General features: G+C 44.7%; 1 protein-coding gene across 1 annotated transcript in view; it reads right to left on the reverse strand.

Moving 5' to 3' along the window:
- Window positions 1-20,288, reverse strand: part of LOC132382949 (SH3 domain-binding protein 1-like) — an 80,959-nt gene that overhangs the window by 51,869 nt on the left and 8,802 nt on the right. The window contains exons 2-3 of the mRNA XM_059953558.1: window positions 3,409-3,448; window positions 1,969-2,073 (exon numbers count right to left, since the gene is read on the reverse strand). Of these exons, the coding sequence (XP_059809541.1) occupies window positions 1,969-2,073; window positions 3,409-3,448 (145 nt within the window). The remainder of the gene's footprint in view (window positions 1-1,968; window positions 2,074-3,408; window positions 3,449-20,288) is intronic.

The raw sequence follows: 20,288 nt of genomic DNA on the forward strand, positions 1-20,288 counted from the left end.
GGCAGCTCATTCCACACTCTCACCACCCTCCGAGTGATAACTTAAACTTCTCACCTTTAGATAGATAGATACTTTATTCATCCCCAAGGGGAAAATCAACATTTTTCCAGTGTCCCATACACTTATTGTAGCAAAACTAATTACATACAGTATTTAACTCAGTATAAATATGATATGCATCTAAAATCACCCTCCCAAACAGCATTAATAAATAGCTTTTAAAAAGTTCTTAAATAGTTTACTAAAGTGCATTGAGTGGTAACTTAAGCTCAGTCCTAACCCCGGCACTTTAACATGTCTTGCCCCTGGTGGTTGAATTGTAGAGCCGAATGGCGTTGGGGAGTAATGATCTCTTCATCCTGTCTGAGGAGCATTGCATTGACAGCAACCTGCCGCTGAAGCTGCTTCTCTGTCTCTGGATGGTGCTGTGTTCACCCTTAACCCATGACCTCTGGTTGTAGTCCCACAAAACCTCAGGTGGAACAAGCCTGCTTGCATTTACCCTATCTATACCCCTCAGAATTTTGTACACTCGCTGGAGTTTAGAAGAATGGGGTAGAATCTCATTGAAATATGACTAGTATTGAAATGCCTAGATAGAGTGGATCCTGTAAGAGGCCCACAACCTTGTCGTAGGGTTTGGAGGTTTGCGTGCCTCAATGACCCAGAGAGCTGTGTTGGCCGGAGTCAGGGCTTTATGCTTTGGCATATAGGGTCACCCAGGTCAGGGGGTAGAGGCCAGACTGAGTGTTGTCCACCGGTCCTCCAGCTTCAGGGTTCAGCTCAGGGCTAACAACCCTGACTGATAAAATAGAATTGTCATGGAAACAGCAATAAAAAACCCTTCTATATCTGTGTGCGACGGTATAGGACAGAGAGAGACGGAGGGCCTTCATTACTGCCCTAAATGCCAGCGGCGTAACTAACTAACTAACTGGATCGAATGAATGTTTTCTGTAGTGAGGGAGTCTGCAACCAAACGGACAGCCTCAGAATAGAGGGTCGTCCATTTAGAATACAGATGAGGAGTAATTTCTTTAACCAGAGGATGGTAAATCTATTGAGTTTATTGCCACAGATGGCTCTGGAGGTCAAGTCATTGGGTACATTTAGAACAGTAGTTGGTAGATTCTTGATTAGTAAGGGTGTCAAAGGTTATGGGGAGAAGGCAGGAGAATGGGGTTGAGAGGATAAGAAATCAGCCATGATAAATAGCAGATCAGACTCAATGGGACAAATGACCTAATTCTGCTCCCATGTCTATTTCATTTTTTATCCAATAAATTAGCAACTCTAGCCATGAATATCTTAATGATTACGATTTAAGTTACAATTCTATTTATCACACGTAGGTTGAAATAGTTCAGTACGGACTAGATGGGCTGAAGGGCCTGTTTCTGTGCTGTCCTTTTCTGTGACTTCATGACACATACAGCATGGCGAAACACATCGTTTGCGCTAAGAACACACCAGAGGATGCGCTGGAGGCAGCCCGCAGGGTGTGGCACACACGTTCCGGAGCAAGCTTAGTGTGCTCACAATGCTTGGCAGAGCAACAAAGAACACAGCAAGCAACAAGACAAACCCAATTTCCACAGACACACACACACACTCACTCCTCTCATCTCAAGACAGGCCATCGTCTTCAGCCTCCAGTCTACCTGGATTCACGTTTGGACACGCAGACGCTGGGCTGTCTAGCCTCTGGGGTTGAAAAGTCTAAAGGTTCTATGTGAAGAAAGTTTAGTCCCAACGTGGTCTAACCCCTTCTGCCAACACACTGAACCCCTCCCAATTCTCGGTTCTCCAAACAGGGAAACGGCCTCACAGCATCTTCCTTCCAACCCCTCTCAAGCATCCAAGCCATGATTGCTGGTATCACTCAGGCTAATTTCATCTGCGCGCAGATTGAAGTGTGCGTGACGGGGCATCAGCCCGTTGTTATAAACACGGCGTTGCTTCACTCACCAGGCGTCTCTCCAGATCTGACCCCTGTTGACCTTGAAGGCAGGCCTGCAGCTTCTTGTACGTGTTGGATGTGGCGCGCCGCGCTGGTTCAATCCTGTTCTCAAACTGATCGATGGGGGAGACAAGAAAGAAGGTGCGAGATCAACTCACTCTGCATCGACATGGTAGTAGAGTTGCCATAGCAACAAAGGCCGAAGACCGATCGAAGAAAAAGCGTTTTGTTCAACTCTCTAAAAACCCAGGCCTCTTACCTCACAGTGTGCCTTAAAGACAGATTAATTAGTTTAGGCATTGCATCTCAGGCAATACAAGACTTCCTTAGTTACCAGAGTGACAGTGCTGCCTCAGTATTAGTTATCACTGGGGCATCTCTTCCACCGTTCCGAGACATTTATCAGGAGTGCAGGGCCCTCGGTATTGTCAATGACCCCTCCCATCAGTCCAACCATCTCTTTGACCCCTACCATCAGGCTGGAGGTACAGTAGTGTTAGGACAAAGGTTGTTAGAATGGGAAACAGCTTCGTCCCTCAGTGAGACTACTGAACTCCCTACCCCCACCCAGGTCTTATCACTAGCTTAACTTCTGCATTTTAACGTGTCGTAAGTATTACTACAAATAAATTAACAACTTGTATATAAATATTCCAGAAGGTTGTTGTAAATGCCTTGTTAAGTTATTTGTGGTAATGTTACTTTATGTGTTGTGTGTGCAGTTAGAAGTACTGTTTTGTGCACCTTGGTCTGGAGGAACATTGTTTCGTTTGGCAGTATACATGTACCTGGTTGAATGACAATAAATGAACTTGAATTCGTCCCTCAGCATCTCTAACCTGCATGTACAAATACTACCAGTGTGGTTAAACTGTGTGACACATAGTGAGAATGTCAAAATGCATGAGAGTTATGACTCCTTTGCGAAAAGCCTCCAACACTGGACTGATCCACTAGTCAGGAGAGCACAGTGGTTAGCACAGTGTTTTACAGTACCGGCAACCCAGGTTCAGATCCTGCCACTGCCTGAAAGGGCCTTGCACATTCTCCCTGTGATCGTGCAGGTTTCCTCCGGGTGCTCTGGTTTCCTCCCCCGGTCCAAAGACACACCTGTCCGTAGATTAATTGGTCACCGCAAATTGTCCTGTGACTCGGCTTGGATTAAACTGGGGGGGTTGTCGGGCAGCATGTCTCGAAGGGCCAGAAGGGAATGGATGGGCGGGTTGTCAAGATCAGTGGGCAGTGAGAAGCCTCTGGGTTATAATTCTGTTTCTTTTCAGAACCTTTAATGTCAGGATGTTCTTGCAGGCGTGCCGGAGAAAATGGGACCATTTGCCTCAGTCCACTGCTCGTTTCCCAGCATGCCCGCTTATAGTGCAAGCACAGCCTGGCATTAAAGGTTCTGAGTTACATAGCAGGGGTCTTCTAAGTTTGTAGCAGCAACGTACCTGGATGAGGTCCTCGCTGAGAAGCAGTGAATTCTCGGTTCTGGAGGGAAGACAGAGAAGAGAAAACAGGATTAGGTGTGTCGTTTATTTAAAAATATATGTTTCTGGTTGAAAGAAGTTTGTGAGCTGTGTGGTATAACACATCTATATTTATGATGTTCGTATATTTTCATTCCCCAGAACTAACTGGTGGGGTCTCCTAGACCTTCTGCAGTCCCTCAGCTGAAGAAGCCCTAAAGTTCATACTTTGCATAGAGCAAGATGGGGTGGGGGGGGGGGGGTGATGTTGGAAATTGATCATCCCAGCTTCCGGAAACAGAGCTGCAGTTCCTCGAGCAAAGTCCCAGGTCTAACCAAACTCAACTGCCTTTCAGTGGTAGATCAAATCACCAACCTTCTCTTCTGTATTACAGCCAGAAGTGCGTACTTTCATTAATCTACACAGAACAGGCCCTTCGGCCCAAAATGTTGTGCTGATCTTTTAACCTAGTCCAAGATCAATCTAACCCTTCACCCCTACGTAACTCTGCATTTTTCTGTCGTTTACTTTCCTAAGAACTTCAATGTCCCTAACGTATCTTCTTCTACCACCATTTCCCACCACTCTTTGTGGAAAATACATCTCCAACCACCCCCCCCCCCATACTTTCCTCCAATCACCTTAAAGTGATGCCATTTCTGCCCTGGGAATAAGCCACTGGATCAATGCCTCTTATCAGCTTGTACATCTCTGTCAAATCACCTCTCATCCTCCTTTGCTCCAAAGTTAAAAGATTATTAATCTCCACCTCCTTCAGGATCAATGCCGTAGGTTGACAACATTGACCAGAGATTCAACAGACCAGCCATATAAATACCTCGGCTACAAGACCAGGTTGCTGCCAGGGTATTCACCTCCTGACACCCCAAAACCTTTCTACCATCTACAAGACACAAATCAGGAGCGTTCACTTGACTGGAGAGGTGCACCTCCAACACTCCACACTGGAAAATAGTTACATTTTGGACCAATGCCTTTGAACGGAAAATTCCTACCAAGATGATGGACTTGGCCCAGTCTGTCACAGGTAAAGCCCTTCCAACCAATGAGCACGTCTACATGACATGCTGTCACAGGAAACCAGCATCCATCATCAGAGATCCCCACCACCCAGGCCATGCTCTCTCCCCACTGCTGCCATCAAGGTAGAAGGTACAAGAGCCTCGGGACTCGCACCACCAAGTTCAGGAACAGTTACTACCCCTCAACCATCAGCTCTTAAACAAAAGGGGGTAACTACACTCACTCGCTCCATCATTGAGATGTTCCCACAACCAATGATCTCACTTTAAAGACCCTTTACCTCATGTTCTCATTATTTATTGCTGTTTATTTATATTTGCATTTGCACAGTTTGTTGTCTTCCGCACTCTGGTTGATCTTTCATTAACCCTGTTACAGTTACTACTCAATAGATTCATTGAGTATGCCCACAGGAAAATGAATCTCCGGGTTGTATATGGTGACATACATGTACTTTGACTTTGGAAGGTCAACTTGAAAGGCAGAATACAGGGTTAATGGCAGGATTCTTAGTTAGGTGGAGGAACAGAGGGATATTGAGATTCAGGTCTACAGCTCCCTCAAAGTTACCACACAAGTTTATAAAGTGGACATGTTCTCTTTCGTTGAGTTCAAGAGCTGCGGAGTAATCCTGCAGATCTAAAAAGCACTAGTTAGACCAGAGGAGGTTCACCAGGATGCTGCCTGGGTCAGAAAGGGTGCAGAGGAGATTCACCAGGATGCTGCCTGGGTTAGAGAGGGTGCAGAGGAGATTCACCAGGATGCTGCCTGGGTTAAAGAGGGTGTCTGACGAAGAGAGGCTAAGTGAACGAGGGCTTTAGAGGGGAGGAGGATGAGAGGTAACGTAATAGAGGTGTGTAAGATGATAAAACAAGTAGATAGAATGGATAACCAGAGATTTATTCCCAGGGTGGAAACGGCTGATATGAAGGGGCACAACTTACGGTGCTTGGAGAAGAATATGGGGGGGGGGGGGATACCAGAGGAATGGGTTTTAAACACAGGGGGTGGTAGGTGCATGGAAGGCTCTGACAGGGGTGCTAGTTGTAGAGATATTTTAGGGCAGGGGAGGGAAGGGTTAGGTTGATCTTAAAGTTCAAAGGTCGGCACAAGATCATGGGCTGCACTGTGCTCTTCAACCTTCTAACACTTAAGAAGCTGCACACCACCCCGGGACAGGACAGGTCACCCATTCAACACCCCCAATATTCATTTCCTCCCCGACAAATTGCGACTGCGGTATACGCCACCTGTAACTCCAGCGGCACCCCCCCACGTCTCTCCAGAAGGGCAAGGGTAAAGTTTCAACTTCCAAGTCCCACACTGCTAACTTGATAAGTACATCACTGTCCCTGCATCGCTGCCGGGTTTAAACCCTGGAATTCCCTCCCAACGGCACTGCGGAACACTTCTACCAGTGGGACTGCAGTCGTTCACCAGTGCAGCACATCACCACCTTCTCTGTCATGGGTTGGCATCAGTGACCGGAAGTTCAACTGGACTAGCCATACAAAGCCTCCAAGAGGACACAAATGCAGTGTGGTTTGGAGGCTTGTCTGCCCCAATGACCCGGAGAGCTATGTTGGCTGAAGTCAACTTTGGATCTTGGTTGGGTCACCCATGCCAAACAGGTCAAAGGGTAGAGGCCAGACTAAGAGTGGTCCACTGGTCCTCCAGGTTTGGAGGGTTCAGCTCAGGACTAACAACCCTGACTGGTCAAACAAAATTGTTACGGAAACAGCAATGAAGAATCCTTCTACATCTGACAGGCCAAGGACAGACAGAGATGGAAAACCTTCATTGGGACAAGTAGATTTGACAAGTAGGACAAGTAGAATACCAGGTAAGTAAGCCACATCGAAAGTGTTTACAAGGGCAGATTGGGACTGGCTTAGACAAGCTTCTTGTTTGTCTTGGATGATGTTGCAATAGACTGTATGAATGTTATTTTCTTTGCAGTTTAACTTCCTTCTGCTTGTATGCATTTTATATAATTACCTATATAGAGTGTTTTAAGGTGTATTCACCTCTCTTGGAAGTTTCATATTTTATTGTTTTACAACATTGAATCACAGTGGATTTAATTGGGCTTTTTTTGCCACTGATCAACAGAAAAAGACACTTTTGTGTCGAGGTGAAAACAGATCTCTACAAAGTGATCTTCATTAATTATAAATATAAACCTCAATATAATTAGTTGCATAAGTATTCACCTGCTTCAAGTCAGTATTTAGTAGGTGTGCTTTTGGCAGCAATTACAGCCTTGAGTTTGTGTGAACAGGTCTCTATTGGTTTGTAGATCTGAACACTGCAATTGCTCCCCCGTTCTTCTTTACAAAACTATCAAGCTCTGTCAGATTGCACAGGGATTGTGAGTGAACAGCCCTTTTCAAGTCCAGCCACAAACTCTCAATGGGATTGAGGTCTGGACTCTGACTTGGCCACTCCAGGGTGTTAACTTGTTGTTTTTAAGCCATTCCAGCTTTGCTTTATCCTTGGGGTCTTTGACTTGCTGGAAAACAAATCTTCTCCCAAGTCGCAGTTCTCTTGCGGACTGCATCAGGTTTTCCTCCAGGATTTCCCTGTATTTTGCTGCATTCATTTTACCCTCCACCTTCCTGGGCCTGCTGCAGTGAAGCATCCCCACAGCATGATGCAGCCACCACCATGCTTCATGTTAGGGATGGGGTGTTTTTGATGAAGTCTGGTGGCCAAAAAGCTGAATTTCGGTTTCAACAAACCACAAAACCTTCTTCCTGCTGACTTCCGAGTCTCCCACGTGCCTTCTGGTAAACTCTGGCCAAGATTTCATGTGAGTTTTTTTCAACACTGGCTTTCTCTTTGCCTCTCTCCCATAAAGCCGCGACTGGTAAAGCACCTGGGCAACAGTTGTTGTATGTGCAGTCTCTCCCATCTCAGCCACTGAAGCTTGTAACTCCTCCAGAGTTATCATAGGTCTCTTGGTGGCCTCCCTCACTAGACTCCTTACACAGTCACTCAGTTTTTGAGGATGACCTGCTCTAGTTAGATTTACAGCTGTGCCATATTTCCATTTCTTGATGATTGACCTAACTGTACTCCAAGGGACTTAGAAATTTTCTTGTTTCCATCTCCTGACTCATGCTATTCAATAACCTTTTCGCGGAGTTGCTTGGAGTGTTCTTTTGTCTTCATGGTGTAGTTTTTGCCAGGATACTCACCAGCAGTTGGACCTTCCAGATACAGGTGTATTTTTACTACAATCAATTGAAACACCTTGACTGCACACAGGTGATTTCTATTTAACTAATTAAGTGACTTCTGAAACCAGTTGGCTGCACCATTGCTGATTTGGTGTGTCATATTAAAGGGGGTGAATCCTTATGCAATCAATTACTTTGTGTTTTATATGTCACCAGGTGACCTTTGAATGCTATTCATTGTCGTTAAGTGTGTTCAGGCATTCACCTGGGTAATGCTAGAATAGTTGTCTGTGCCTTTAAGTGGAGATGGTGATGTCATTACGCACGTGCGGGATAGCGGGAAGACCATTTGGCTTTCTGCTGCCGAAGCTGGTGGGGCTTTGGGATTGATGCACCATCAATAACTCTCTGAGACGTGAGGCGAGATATCGGCTTTTATCGACTGGAAGAAAGAACAAGCAGCAATTGACCACCACGCTACATCCTGGAGACTGAGGGCAGGGCTCAGGCCTCAATTGCCTTTATACCGGGGTCTGTGGGAGGAGCCACAGGAGCAGTCAGCAGGGGGCGTGTCCAGACAGGTATATGTAGTTCACCACAGGGTCCAAGCTCCTCCAGAGGTGCTCCGCATGGTGAGGAGAGACTTTCACGAGTAAAGGTCTCGACGCTGGATAGCGTGGCTTGTACAAGGTTCCTTACCAGCCAAGCAGAATGAATTGCCTCTACCGTATTAGTACTGTATTAGTTTTGTGCGATTTCCTTTGTATTTTTTTATACTGCATACGCAACTGGTGGACACACAAGTGTGTGGATTGAACATTAAACGGAGATTGTAATGGGGGATCTGATTGTAAAGTTTGTTCATCTTGTTTTAAGACCCTCTTCTGGCACTAAACATCTAAAACAGATAAAGGAATTAAAACCTGAAAAAGTAGTTGTTGTCAAATGTGTACTTTTCCCCGGGCTACAACATATAGTTGTAATTAATTTAGATCACTTTGTAGAGATCTGTTTTCACTTTGACATGAAAGAGTCTTTTTTCTAGGGATCATGGTCAAAAAAGACAAATTAGATCTACTGTGATTCAATGTTGCAAAACAATAAAACTTCCAAGGGGGTTGAATAGTTGTTTTATAGGCAATTATTAAAACCTTTTCAAAGTGCATTTAATAGAGTATGTACACAGTACATGACCTGATATTCACATACTTCACAGAAGACCACAAAGCAAAGAAACTCTAACAGAACGACAGAAGCTGCAAAGTTATCAAATTTCACAACATGTGCCAATGATATTAAACCTGATTCTAAAGACTTGATGCTCACCGCCCCCCCCCCCCCACCACCCCTGGCTCCACCCTCACCTGCAACAGCAGAAGTACCAAACCCCTTCCCCAAGCAGCAGAAGCACCAAAGAGTCCATCAAAACTATAGATCTCGACCCAATGAGGGAGAAAGGGTTTGCTTCTGCAATAATGAGAACACAGACCAGTTACTTGCTTTTCCAATGCTACAATCTTCTGCATTGCTTCTCCAAACCCACACTCCCCGCCCCCCACCCACTTGAGGACCAACAGGCTCTCACTCATTGAAAGAGAAAGGGGGAGGGGAAATCACTCAAGTACAGGGGCCATCCGACAGCAGCCGGTGATGAGCAAACACACTGCCCGCTGCCTCAGGGTTCCAGTCCTGACGCCTCAGTTGGCGAGATTGACGAGGAACTGGGACACCCGCGGGGCTGCTCCCTGACTTCCGGACCTCCCAGTCCCGAGGGCACACGTTCCTGGAGATAGCGAAGCGTTAGGCCGCACAGTCAGTCCGAAAATCCACCGCTCGTGCAGAACCGGAGTCTGAACTTCGGATCACGGACTCTGCCGGAACCACAACATGAGGCAGTGTGTTTCCTCGGGGTTACAGTTCTGTGTTCTTCCGGAAGCTTCTTGGGTATTGCGTTATTTAAATAGGGGCTATCTGATTGGTTAACTCTTATCTACAAATTTTTAATGGAATGCCTGTTATCTATGGAGTTAGCACACTGGTACAAGAGGAGCAGAACACATTGTCTTGAGCCCTCTTTCTCTGCCATCGGCTTTTCTCTCGTTACTCTCCTTGCCCAATCCCTTTTGTTCTCTTGACGCTTAATAACACTGGACAACAAAGATTTTGCTTCCTGAATGCTTTTGGGTGCATCTTGTGGATTTGGGGCTGCTGATCATGAAAATCACCGTGAAATTTACCTATCACGCACCATTTTTTTGAAATCGCCCATATGCGTTATTTCAATCCATAATTCCAGTCAGAATAAACGATGCCTAGATTAAGGAAGGCATTTACGTTGGTCCACAAATCAAACAGGCAATTTGAAAAACTTCTACTGGGACCGGAGAAAATCACATGGAAGGCATTCAAGGATGGTGTTGAAATTTTTCTTGGCAACTACAGAGCACCAAACTACGTGCAGTGGGTTGACAACATGCTTCAAACATACAAAACCATGAAGTACAACATGTCACTAAAGATTCATTTTCTGCATTCCCATTTAGACTTCTCCCCCGCAAATCTTGGCGCTGTCAGTGACGAGCACGGTGAAAGGTTTCACCGGGACATTGCGGTCATGGAGAAACGGTATCAGGGCAACTGGAATCCATCAGTGCTGCCTGATTATTGTTGGACACTTAAGTGAGAAGCCTCAGAGGTGCTGAGTATGAATAAAAATTCTCAACAAAACATTTTTAGCTTAGTCGAACTATTGCAAAGCATCAGCACCGTTACACAATTTAACACATCATATTCAATAGAAGTTAACTTCCTGTTTCTGCAGATTCCATGTGGAAATGGTCTATCATAACCAAAAAAATTTCTCAGGAAGTAACACTTCTGAAAAAAATTTGTTGTCCAGAGCAAGCAATCACAAAGCGATGATTCGTCTCAACCCTGATGGCTGAACGACCGCAGATCTCGAACAGCAGCATCCAACGATGACTTGGGCCAAAGGGCCTGTTTCCCTGCTGTCCGACTCTCTAAATTCCAGCTTTGTCGACAACACACAGAAAACCATAAACAACTGGTGAACTGCAGGATTTATATGATGAAGAACCAGCAAGTTATTCGCAAGTCAGTGTGGCGTAAAACTTGTAAGTATATAGTACTGGAGCTGCTCCAGTGATGCAGGTTCAATGTTGACGTCCAGCGCTCTCTGTGTGGTGTTTGCAGGCTCCCACATACGGCGCTCCAGTTGCCTCTCACACCCTGATTGGTAAATTGACCACTTAAAATTTTACCTCAAAATTATATTTTAGTATTTATTTATTGAGATACAGAGCCCTTCCGGCATTGAACTGAACTAGTGCAAGATTATTAGTCTGAGGTAATGTTAAAGCTCTTTCGGGTTGGTAATGGGAATATTCATGAACCAATAAACACAGCCTCACTACTTTTGCACTACTTATTAATTTTTAAAAATATAGTTCTTACAGAAATTTATAGTTTATGTATTGCACTGGACTGCTGCCACAAAAATCAAGAAATTTCACGACATATGTTAGCGATAATAAATCTGATTCTGATTTCGTGTTAGTGTTGCCATGGGAACTGGCGGACATTTTGGGGAACTGGCTGCAAAATGACCCCGCTCTCTGCTGCCATTTTGTGATGTAATGCTGTACGAGAGAGAGAACACAGGTTAGAGGGAAAAGGGGTTTGGATGGGATTAGTCTGAGACTCAATGGGCCGACCAGTGCTCCTCTACTCTGTTAGAGAACGTGAGAATACTTGGAGGTGGTGGCAGCCCCATGAAGCTGCTGCCTTGGTGAGTTGCCACAATGCATCTTATTCATAGACTACACTGCCCACGTGTGCTGGGGCTGGTGGGAATGGGGGGTCTAGGGTGGTGGATGACATGCCAATCTGGTAGCTTCCATTTGAGATGCTGTGGAGCATCAAACTTGGTGCCAGAGTTGCACTTCTAAGACCATACGTTAGAGGAGCTGAATTAGGCCATTTGGCCCATTGAGTCTGCTCCACCATTTCATCATGGCTAATCCATTTCTCAAACCCAATCTCCTGCCTTCTCTCGGTATCCTTTCATTACCCTGTCTAATCAAGAATCTATAAATCTCTGCCTTTAAATATACCCAATAACTTGGCCATTTAGCCAATTTGCAGAGCTGACAGAGCTCTGTTGAGCTAAGACCATGAGAAAGAGGAGCATTATTAGGCCATTCAGCCCATCGTGTCTGCTCCTCCACTATTCTATCATGACACCTTTTATTTTCAATCCCATTCTCCTGTCTTCTCACAGTCACCCTTAATCCCCTTATTAATTAAGACCTTATCAATATCTGCCTTAAATACACCTGTTGTGGCTACTTGAACAAACTATCGTCGCTGGGAGACTAAGCATGGGAGGGGGGTGGGGATTAATCCCGTGTGATGTGCCTTCTAATCAAATCCAATAATAAGGCTTCAAAGTCGAAGAAAATATTCAATCCTTTATTGAAAAACCAGCACAATGAACAACCTGGAAATGATAAAACTAATGAACTAGTACTAGTGATATAACAAAATCATCAGTCTTAGTGTAATAAACATACTTAAGCTTTCTTCAACGTAATTAAGCCATTTTAAAATGTAATTAAGTGGCTTTGAGCAAAGTTAAGTGGTCAACATGAAAGATGTCATTTCCCACTGTCTCTAATTCTAACTGAACTAAAGACACAAGTTATGAATAAGTAACTAAAACTCTTCGCCTCTACCACACCCAACCCACGTGACTAATTACCATAATAAACATAAACACACACAACATGGACTACCATGCGGATAGAGAACAGATTCCTGGCCCCTACAACAACCAGTGACTTGGCTTCCACAGCCCGCTGTGACAACAAATTGCACAGATTCAAATTCATCACCCGCTGGCTGTAAAAACTCATCCTCATCTCCATTCTAAAGGGATCCCTTTACATTGACCCTCCTACTAATGGAAACAGCCTCTCCACGTCCACTTCATGCAGGCCTTTCAGTACTCCGTAGGTTTTAATGAGATCCACTCCACCCACCCATCCAAGCCTACAGATATTGAGGCTCCTCACATGTCAAACCTTTCATTTCTGAGATCGTTCTTGCGAACCTTATCTAGACCCTCTCCAGGGCCTAAGGTATCTTTTCTTAGATATGGGCTTCAAAATTGCTCAAATATAATCTGACCAGCGCCTTCTAAAGTGCATTGTTGGCCAGAAAGAATGAAAGTTAGTGAACAGGAATGAAGGCGGCCATTTTGTGATACCGTCCATGCATCCCCCCCCCCCCCCCCATTTTGTGAACTGATTCTTGCTCTGCGATAACGTAATCAGAGCAATTGAAGATGGGCACAAGGAATTTCAACCAATGACCTGCTAAACCTGAGAACAATCGCAGACGAGAAGCTATATAAAATGTAAAGTGGCGGGCTTGCAGGAGAAGCAATCTGTAATCTCATTAGACTCACCTGGTTTGAACCAGTTAGAGGTGGAAAGAACAAAGGCACAAGGTTGAGAGCAGAGACGATAAAACAATGCCGGCTGTAGCCCCGGACCAGAATGAACAAGGTGGTGACCCAGGTAGGTCAGGTGACCTTGAGCCAATGGGATGGAAGAGCATCATGAGGAACACTACAAGAGCTATAAGCTTCAAATGCAAAGGAGCGACATCTCTTCAGATTCTAATCATCGAGGATGTGGAGGACCCCACAGACACGTGAGATTAAATCGGAACTCTGAGGAAGACATGGGCAGCATAGACTCCTTCCCCGGGTAATATCTTTTCTATTGTTTTAATGTTCAGGATGGGTCAGAAAAACTTAGGTGTACACACAGGTTGTGTAAATATACGTGCTCTTCAGCTGAGACAATAAAGGTACTTGTAGGTAATTTCAGATTCTCTCTGTGTCTCTTTATTACTAAGGGGTAGATCCGTATCACAGAATGAATTACAAAGCCCGTAGAGTAAAGGACTGAATCACAAACAAGAGAAAATCTGCAGATGCTGGAAATCCGAGCTGGAAATACAGGCCAAGACGTCAACAATACTCTTCTCCATAGATGCTGCCTGGCCTGCTGAGTTCCTCCAGCAATTTGTAATTTATATTTTTTGTTGAAGTTCATCAAACATTTCCATAAGATGTATTTCAGACATTGTACATATATATCATATATATCACAAATCTCCACAAAGTATTCATCTGAGGTATACACTTATAGAAAAGAGTGGAAAGAAAAAAACAAGCAAAAGGAAAGAACTATGTACAAGTAGGGAGTGATTTTTTTAAAAACATATTCATTGATTTGTGAGAATAAAATCAGGCCTATGAGGCATTATGTAGTTAAACCATTTTTCCCCAGTATGAATCAAATTGTTCCAGCTTATGGTTAACAGATGCTGTTATCTTCTCCATTTTGTAAATGTCCTGATGCACCATCAATAACTCTGAGACGTGGGTTAAGGTAGGCTTTTATTGGCTGGAAGAAAGAACAAGCAGCAATTGACCACCACACTACATCCTGGAGACTGAGGCCGGGGCTGTGTCTCCAATCGCCTTTATACAGGGGTCCGTGGGAGGAGCCACAGGAGCAGTCAGCGGGGCGGTGGGGGGCGTGTCCAGACAGGTATATGTAGTTCACCACATGTCCATTGTAATTTCCATCCATGTATTTAAAGTTGGGCTCTCCTGTGATAACCATTTCCTAGTAAGAGTCTTTTTACCAGCCAGTATATTCATTAAATATTTATCTCTTTTCAACCATTCTTGAGGTATATATCCAGAATATATGGTTCCTCCAGCATTTTGAGTGTGTCGCTGAGAGTAAAGGACTGTTTCCTGTCCCGTGTGCTGTTGGCTCTTATGTCACAGTTTCAGCTTTTCTTAAAACCAAACACCAGAAGTGAAAGAACATGTTATAGTCCATTGTGCAAGACCCAGTAGGAACAGGTCAAACCAATTTCCACCTTTCACTGGAGCGTACAAAATCCTTACCGGGCTTGGCAGGTAAATGCAGGGGGAGACAGGGGCATCACGGTAGAGTTGGGGTTGGCGTGACATTATTACAGCTTGGGGCGGCGGGGTTCGAAGTTCCATCACCACGCTGTCTGTAAAGGGTTTGGACGACCTCCATGTGGGTTTCCTCTGGATGCTCTGGTTTCCTCCCACAGTCCAAAGACTGTTAGTAGATTAGTCCGTCATTGTAAACTGTCCCGTGATCAGGCTAGGGTTAAATAGGTGGGCTGGTGGGTAGCGTGTCTCTTTGGGCCAGAGGGGCCTGCTCCAGGTTACAGCTCAGGATCAAATAAATTTCTCCTGGCTGGGGTGTCATGAACCCAGGGTCACCATGTCAAAATTAGGGGCTTGTGAGAGAATTGAATTGACTTGTATTTTTTTTTTTTAAATCCTTCATGTACAGAAGGAGTAAAAATCTTCACGTTAGGTCTCTGTCTAAATATGCAACTTATAGTAATTTATAATAAATAGTATGTACAACAGGACAGTCAATATAACAGAGATACAATAGTATCAGCATGAATTTATCAGTCTGATGGCCTGGTGGAAGAAGCTGTCCCAGAGCCTGTTGGTCCTGGCCTTTATGCTGTGGTACCATTTCCCAGATGGTGGCAGCTGGAACAGTTTGTGGTTGGGTTGACTCAGTCCCCAATTATCTTTCGGGCCCTTTTTACACACCTGTCTTTGTAAATGTCCTGATAGTGGGAAGTTCACATCTACAGATGCGCTGGGCTGTCCGCACCACTCTCTGCAGAGTCCTGCGATTGAGGGAAGTACAGTTCCCATAACAGGCAGTGATGCAGCCAGTCAGGATGCTCTCAAATGTACCCCTGGTATGGAATCTGGGGGCCCGTACCAAACTTCTTCAACCTTCTGAGGTTAAAGAGGCACTGATGTGCCTTTCTCACCACTCGGCCAGTGGGTACAGACCACGAGATATCCTCGGTGATGTGTATGCTGAGCTGTTCACCCTTTCAACCCCAGATCCATTTATGTCAATAGGGGTTAGCCTGTCTCCACTCCTCCTTCGCTGAGGGAGAGGTTGTTTACTTGACACCACTGTGTCAGTGTGATGACACAGGCTGCCTCATTATTATTTGAGATTAGGCCAATCAATGTAGTGTCAATGTTCTTCACCCAGAGCGTAGTGAATCTCAGAAGTGATTGGGTTTCGTTTTTATACTATTTGTTGCCTTTGTCTACAAAAAATGCCTTCATTATGGTAACTGTTCATTCACAGTATTGTAACGAATAGCACTTAAGACGCATAAAATGGATATGAAAGAATGATTACTAAAAGTGAAGTGGGGGAACTACTTCTGTTAATCAACAAATGTACGGATGTGCATTGGACTTATGAAACTATTAATATTATGGGAACTTAGTGAAACAGGAGGCCTTTGTCGGTCAAGGTCGACTATGGTCGCTGTGTTCTAGTTGTCAAAGTATAAAATAATTTACAACACAGTTCAAATATTGAAGACACGACAATGGGCTGAGTGACAAACAGTGAGAGAAAGAAGCAGCAGGAGAGGGAGGGAGATTTCGATCGAGATGGAGAGAGACAACGAGAGAGAGGGGAGGGGGATGGAGACACACAAAAGAATGTGGAGATATCTGATGGGCTCAGTCTGACTGTGTCCTCTCCAGTCACTGAGAGGTCAGCGCCCATCTGTTTTACCTCTTGCCCTTTGCCCTCTGACATCATGCAGCACTGTTAACACATAGACTGAGCCATTTCAGGGTGAAGGTTCATTTCCTTCCCCCCACCCCCACCCCCGGCACACTCCTGAGGGGAATTAGGAAGCAATAGATATTCACTTTGCAAGTTGGACCTTGTCATGGCCAATAAGCAAGTTGAGTGATACATTTCTGTGTTTCAGAAGATCACAAGACATAGGAGTAGAATTACTCTGCCCCCCAATTCCATCATTAACGATTTATGTCATGGGCCCCGCAGACCTCTGTGGTGTGATGTAAAGCATTGAGCAGCTATATTTATGAATTGTGATCGTTAAGCTCTTGCACTTTCTGTTTAATCTTGTGAAGGTAATTGTGACTTCCACGGGTTTTACGTATTCTATGGTTAGTTCAAGCGGACTCCGGTTTAGAGAACATCGCGGGGTCTTTGTGTTGAGAATGATTTGTCTCGGTTGTGCCTCTGATGTTCTGTTGGTATTCCAATGTACAACCTCCTGCTTCAGTCTCTTCACGGAAAGTCTGCCATTTCTCCACGCCCAGGTCCAGTTCTGTCAATGGCCACTGTGACAAATTATTATCCTCGTCTCATTTTCCATGAGAGAGGGATAATAAATCCGAACCTCCAGCCTTCTCCTCAACCAAGAACCCTTCAACCTCCTCTTTAAATATACCCGATGACTTGGCCTCCACAGCTGTCTGTGGCAATGAATTCCAACAGATTCACCACTCACTGGCTCAAGAAATTACTCCTCATTTCTGTTCTATTCTGAAGCCTTGCACTCTAGTCCTAGACTCCACCACCACAGGAAACATCCTCTCAACATTCACTCTATCCAGGCCTTTCAATAGTCGTTAGGTGTAATATTCTCTGTGTCACACAGGACTTAAAAGCTTCCACTTTCAAGCATTCGATGCCTTGGCAGGATCTCATTTCTGGAGTCCACCCTGAGTGAGTCACGTTGCAGTTTAGGGATAGCACGCAGCACAGCTGGTAGAGCAGAGGTCTCGCCTTTCCAGCTCAATGTGGACCTTGACCTCACAATCTACCTCGTTGTGAACTTGCACTTGTGTACCTGCTCTGCACTTCCTCTGTATCTGTTACACTTTATTCTGCATTGTTGTTGTTTTACCTTGCTCTAACTCAATGCACTGTGATCTGATTTGTATGAATCGTATGGAAGGCAAGCTCTTAACTGTATCTCAGGAGTTGTAGAAAAGTACAGTGCAGAAATAGACTCTTCGGCCCATCTAGTCCATGCTGAACCATTTAAAACTGCCTACCCCCATCGACCTGCACCGGGACATAACCCTCCATACCCCTACCATCCATCCAAACTTCTCTTAAACATTGAAATCAAAATCGCATCCAGCACTTGTGCTGGCAACTAATTCCACACTCTCGTGACCCAGTGAGTGAAGAATTTTCCCCTCCATGTTCCCCCTAAACTTTTTCACTTTCACCCTTTACACATGACCTCTGGTTGTAGTCGCACCCAACCTCAGTGGAAAAAGTCTGCTTACACTTACCCTTAGTTTTATATATTTCCACCAAACGCTCCTCTTAATCTTCTAAATTCCAAGGAATAAAGTCCTAACCTAGTCAATCTTTCCTTATAACTCAGGTCCTCTTGAGCTGGTAACGCCCTTGTAAATTTTCTCTGCACATCTGTCCTGTAGGTAGGTGACCAAAACTGCACACAATACTCCAAATTAGGCCTCACCAACTTCTCATACAACTTGAACATAACATCTCAGCTCCTGCATTCAGTACTTTGACTTATGAAGGTCAATGTGCCAAAAGCTTTCTTCACGACCCCATCTATTTGTGACACCACTTTTAATGAATTATGGAGCTTGTATTCTCAAATCCCTTTGTTCCTCCGCACTCCTCAGTGCCAAAAATAATACAATCCCAATATTATCGTGTCGGCCTACCCACTACAAACTGTGTAAAAAAAAACGTCCTTCACATCTCCTTTAAATTATCCCCCTCTCACATTAAAGCTATGCCCTCTAGAAATAGACTCTGATTTGATTGTCTACCCTATTTAAGTTACTTATAAAAATTCTAAGAGGTCTTTCCTCAGCTTCCAAAATTCCAGAGTAAACAGACAAATCCGTCTGGTTTTCAATTCAGCTGAGGTTTGGTCTGATGTCACGAGGAAATCACACCGTGTTGTTTTGGTATCCAATGACAATATTCAGAATCAACATTATTTATTGAGATACGGTACAGAACAGGCCCTTCTGGCCCTTCGAGCTGCGCTGTCCAGCAGTCCCCCAATTTAACCCCAGCCTAATCAAGGGGCAATTTACAATGACCACTTAACTTACTGACCAGCATGTCTTTGGACTGTGAGGAAATCAGGGCACCCAGTGGAAACGCACATGATCACAGGGAGACAGTACAAACTTCCAACAGGCAGCGCCGGGAATTGAACCCGGGTCTCTGGTACCGTGAAGCATTGTGCTACCCATTATGCTACCGTGCCGCCCCCTACAAGGTAATTGATTGTGGGATGGAGTCACAGGGTTCCAATCCTCTCCTCCCGGGCTGTCTACGCGGAGCCTGCACGACTTCGAGAGTGCTCCAGTTCCCTCCAAAGACATGCTGAACAGTGGGTTAACCTTGCCCCAGGAGTGCAAGAGTGGAAGAATCCAAAGGGAGAGGATGTTAACATGGAGAGAATTAAACGTGATTGGTGAGTTGATGGTTCGTGTGAACATGGTGCACTCTCATAAAAGATATAGTGAACTTAAAGTTAGATGGTTAGAACACAAGAAATAGGAGCAGCAGTAGTCCATTTGGCCCATCAATCCTGCTGCACCATTCAATACGATCATGGCTGATCTGGCCATGGACTCATCTCCACCCACCTGCCTTCCCCCCATAACCCTCATCTCCCCTGCTATGCAAAAATCTATCCAACCTTGACAACGAGTGGCTGTCTTGGGCTCCTTGCGACAGGGATATCACAGCAACTAAGAGCATTCAAGTCAGAACTTGATTTTTTTTTTAAAAAATTTTTTATATAGCCTGTGGATTTTATGCCATAATATTGCAGAAATTGACTGGAGAAAGAAAGAGTATTTTTCTCTAAAACAGCATGGAAAATAAAATGTAATTACAATCTAGGGTGCTGCCAGACTGTTCTATCCCTCAGGAGGTAATCCCTCCCCATCGCTGAGCACATCTACAAGGAGATCTGTCACAGGAAAGCAGCCTCCATCGTCAAGGTCCACCACCATCCAGGCCACGTTCTCTTCTCGCTGCTGCCGTCAGGCAAGCGGTATGTCCCACTCCACCAGGTTCAGTAAAGTTATTACCCCTAACCATCAGGATCAAAGTATGCATGCAATACACAACCCTGAGATTCATCTTCCCACAGACTGCCAGGAAACAAGGAGAACCATGGGACCCGCTCTTGGATAATTTCACTCACCTCAACACTTAACTGATTCCACAACCTATAAAACTTATTACAACTCAGTATTATAATTGTTTTTATTGTTTGCACGACTTGTCTTCTTTTGCACATTGGTCGTTTGTCAGACTTCTTATTTATAGTTTTTCCACAAATTATTTCTTTATTTTCCTGTGAATGCCTGCAAGAAAATGAATCTCTGGGTAGGTACAGTACACAGTGACATATGCATACTTCGAATTTAAATAAATTTACTTTGAACTTTGAAAATGGTTGGGGTTGGACACATGCACACACGCACATGCCAGGCAGGATCTTGGGAAAAAAAAGTACAGTCGATAAAAGTACAGGCCGAAATGTCGGCTGTACCGTTTTTCCATAGATGCTGCCTGGCCTGCTGAGTTCCTCCAGCATTTTGTGTTGCTTGGAATTCTAGCATCTGCAGATTTTCTCTTGTCCAGGATCCTGATGTTAAG

The sequence above is a fragment of the Hypanus sabinus genome, chromosome 29, assembly GCF_030144855.1.
Source record: "Hypanus sabinus isolate sHypSab1 chromosome 29, sHypSab1.hap1, whole genome shotgun sequence".
NCBI classification, from domain to species: domain Eukaryota; kingdom Metazoa; phylum Chordata; class Chondrichthyes; order Myliobatiformes; family Dasyatidae; genus Hypanus; species Hypanus sabinus.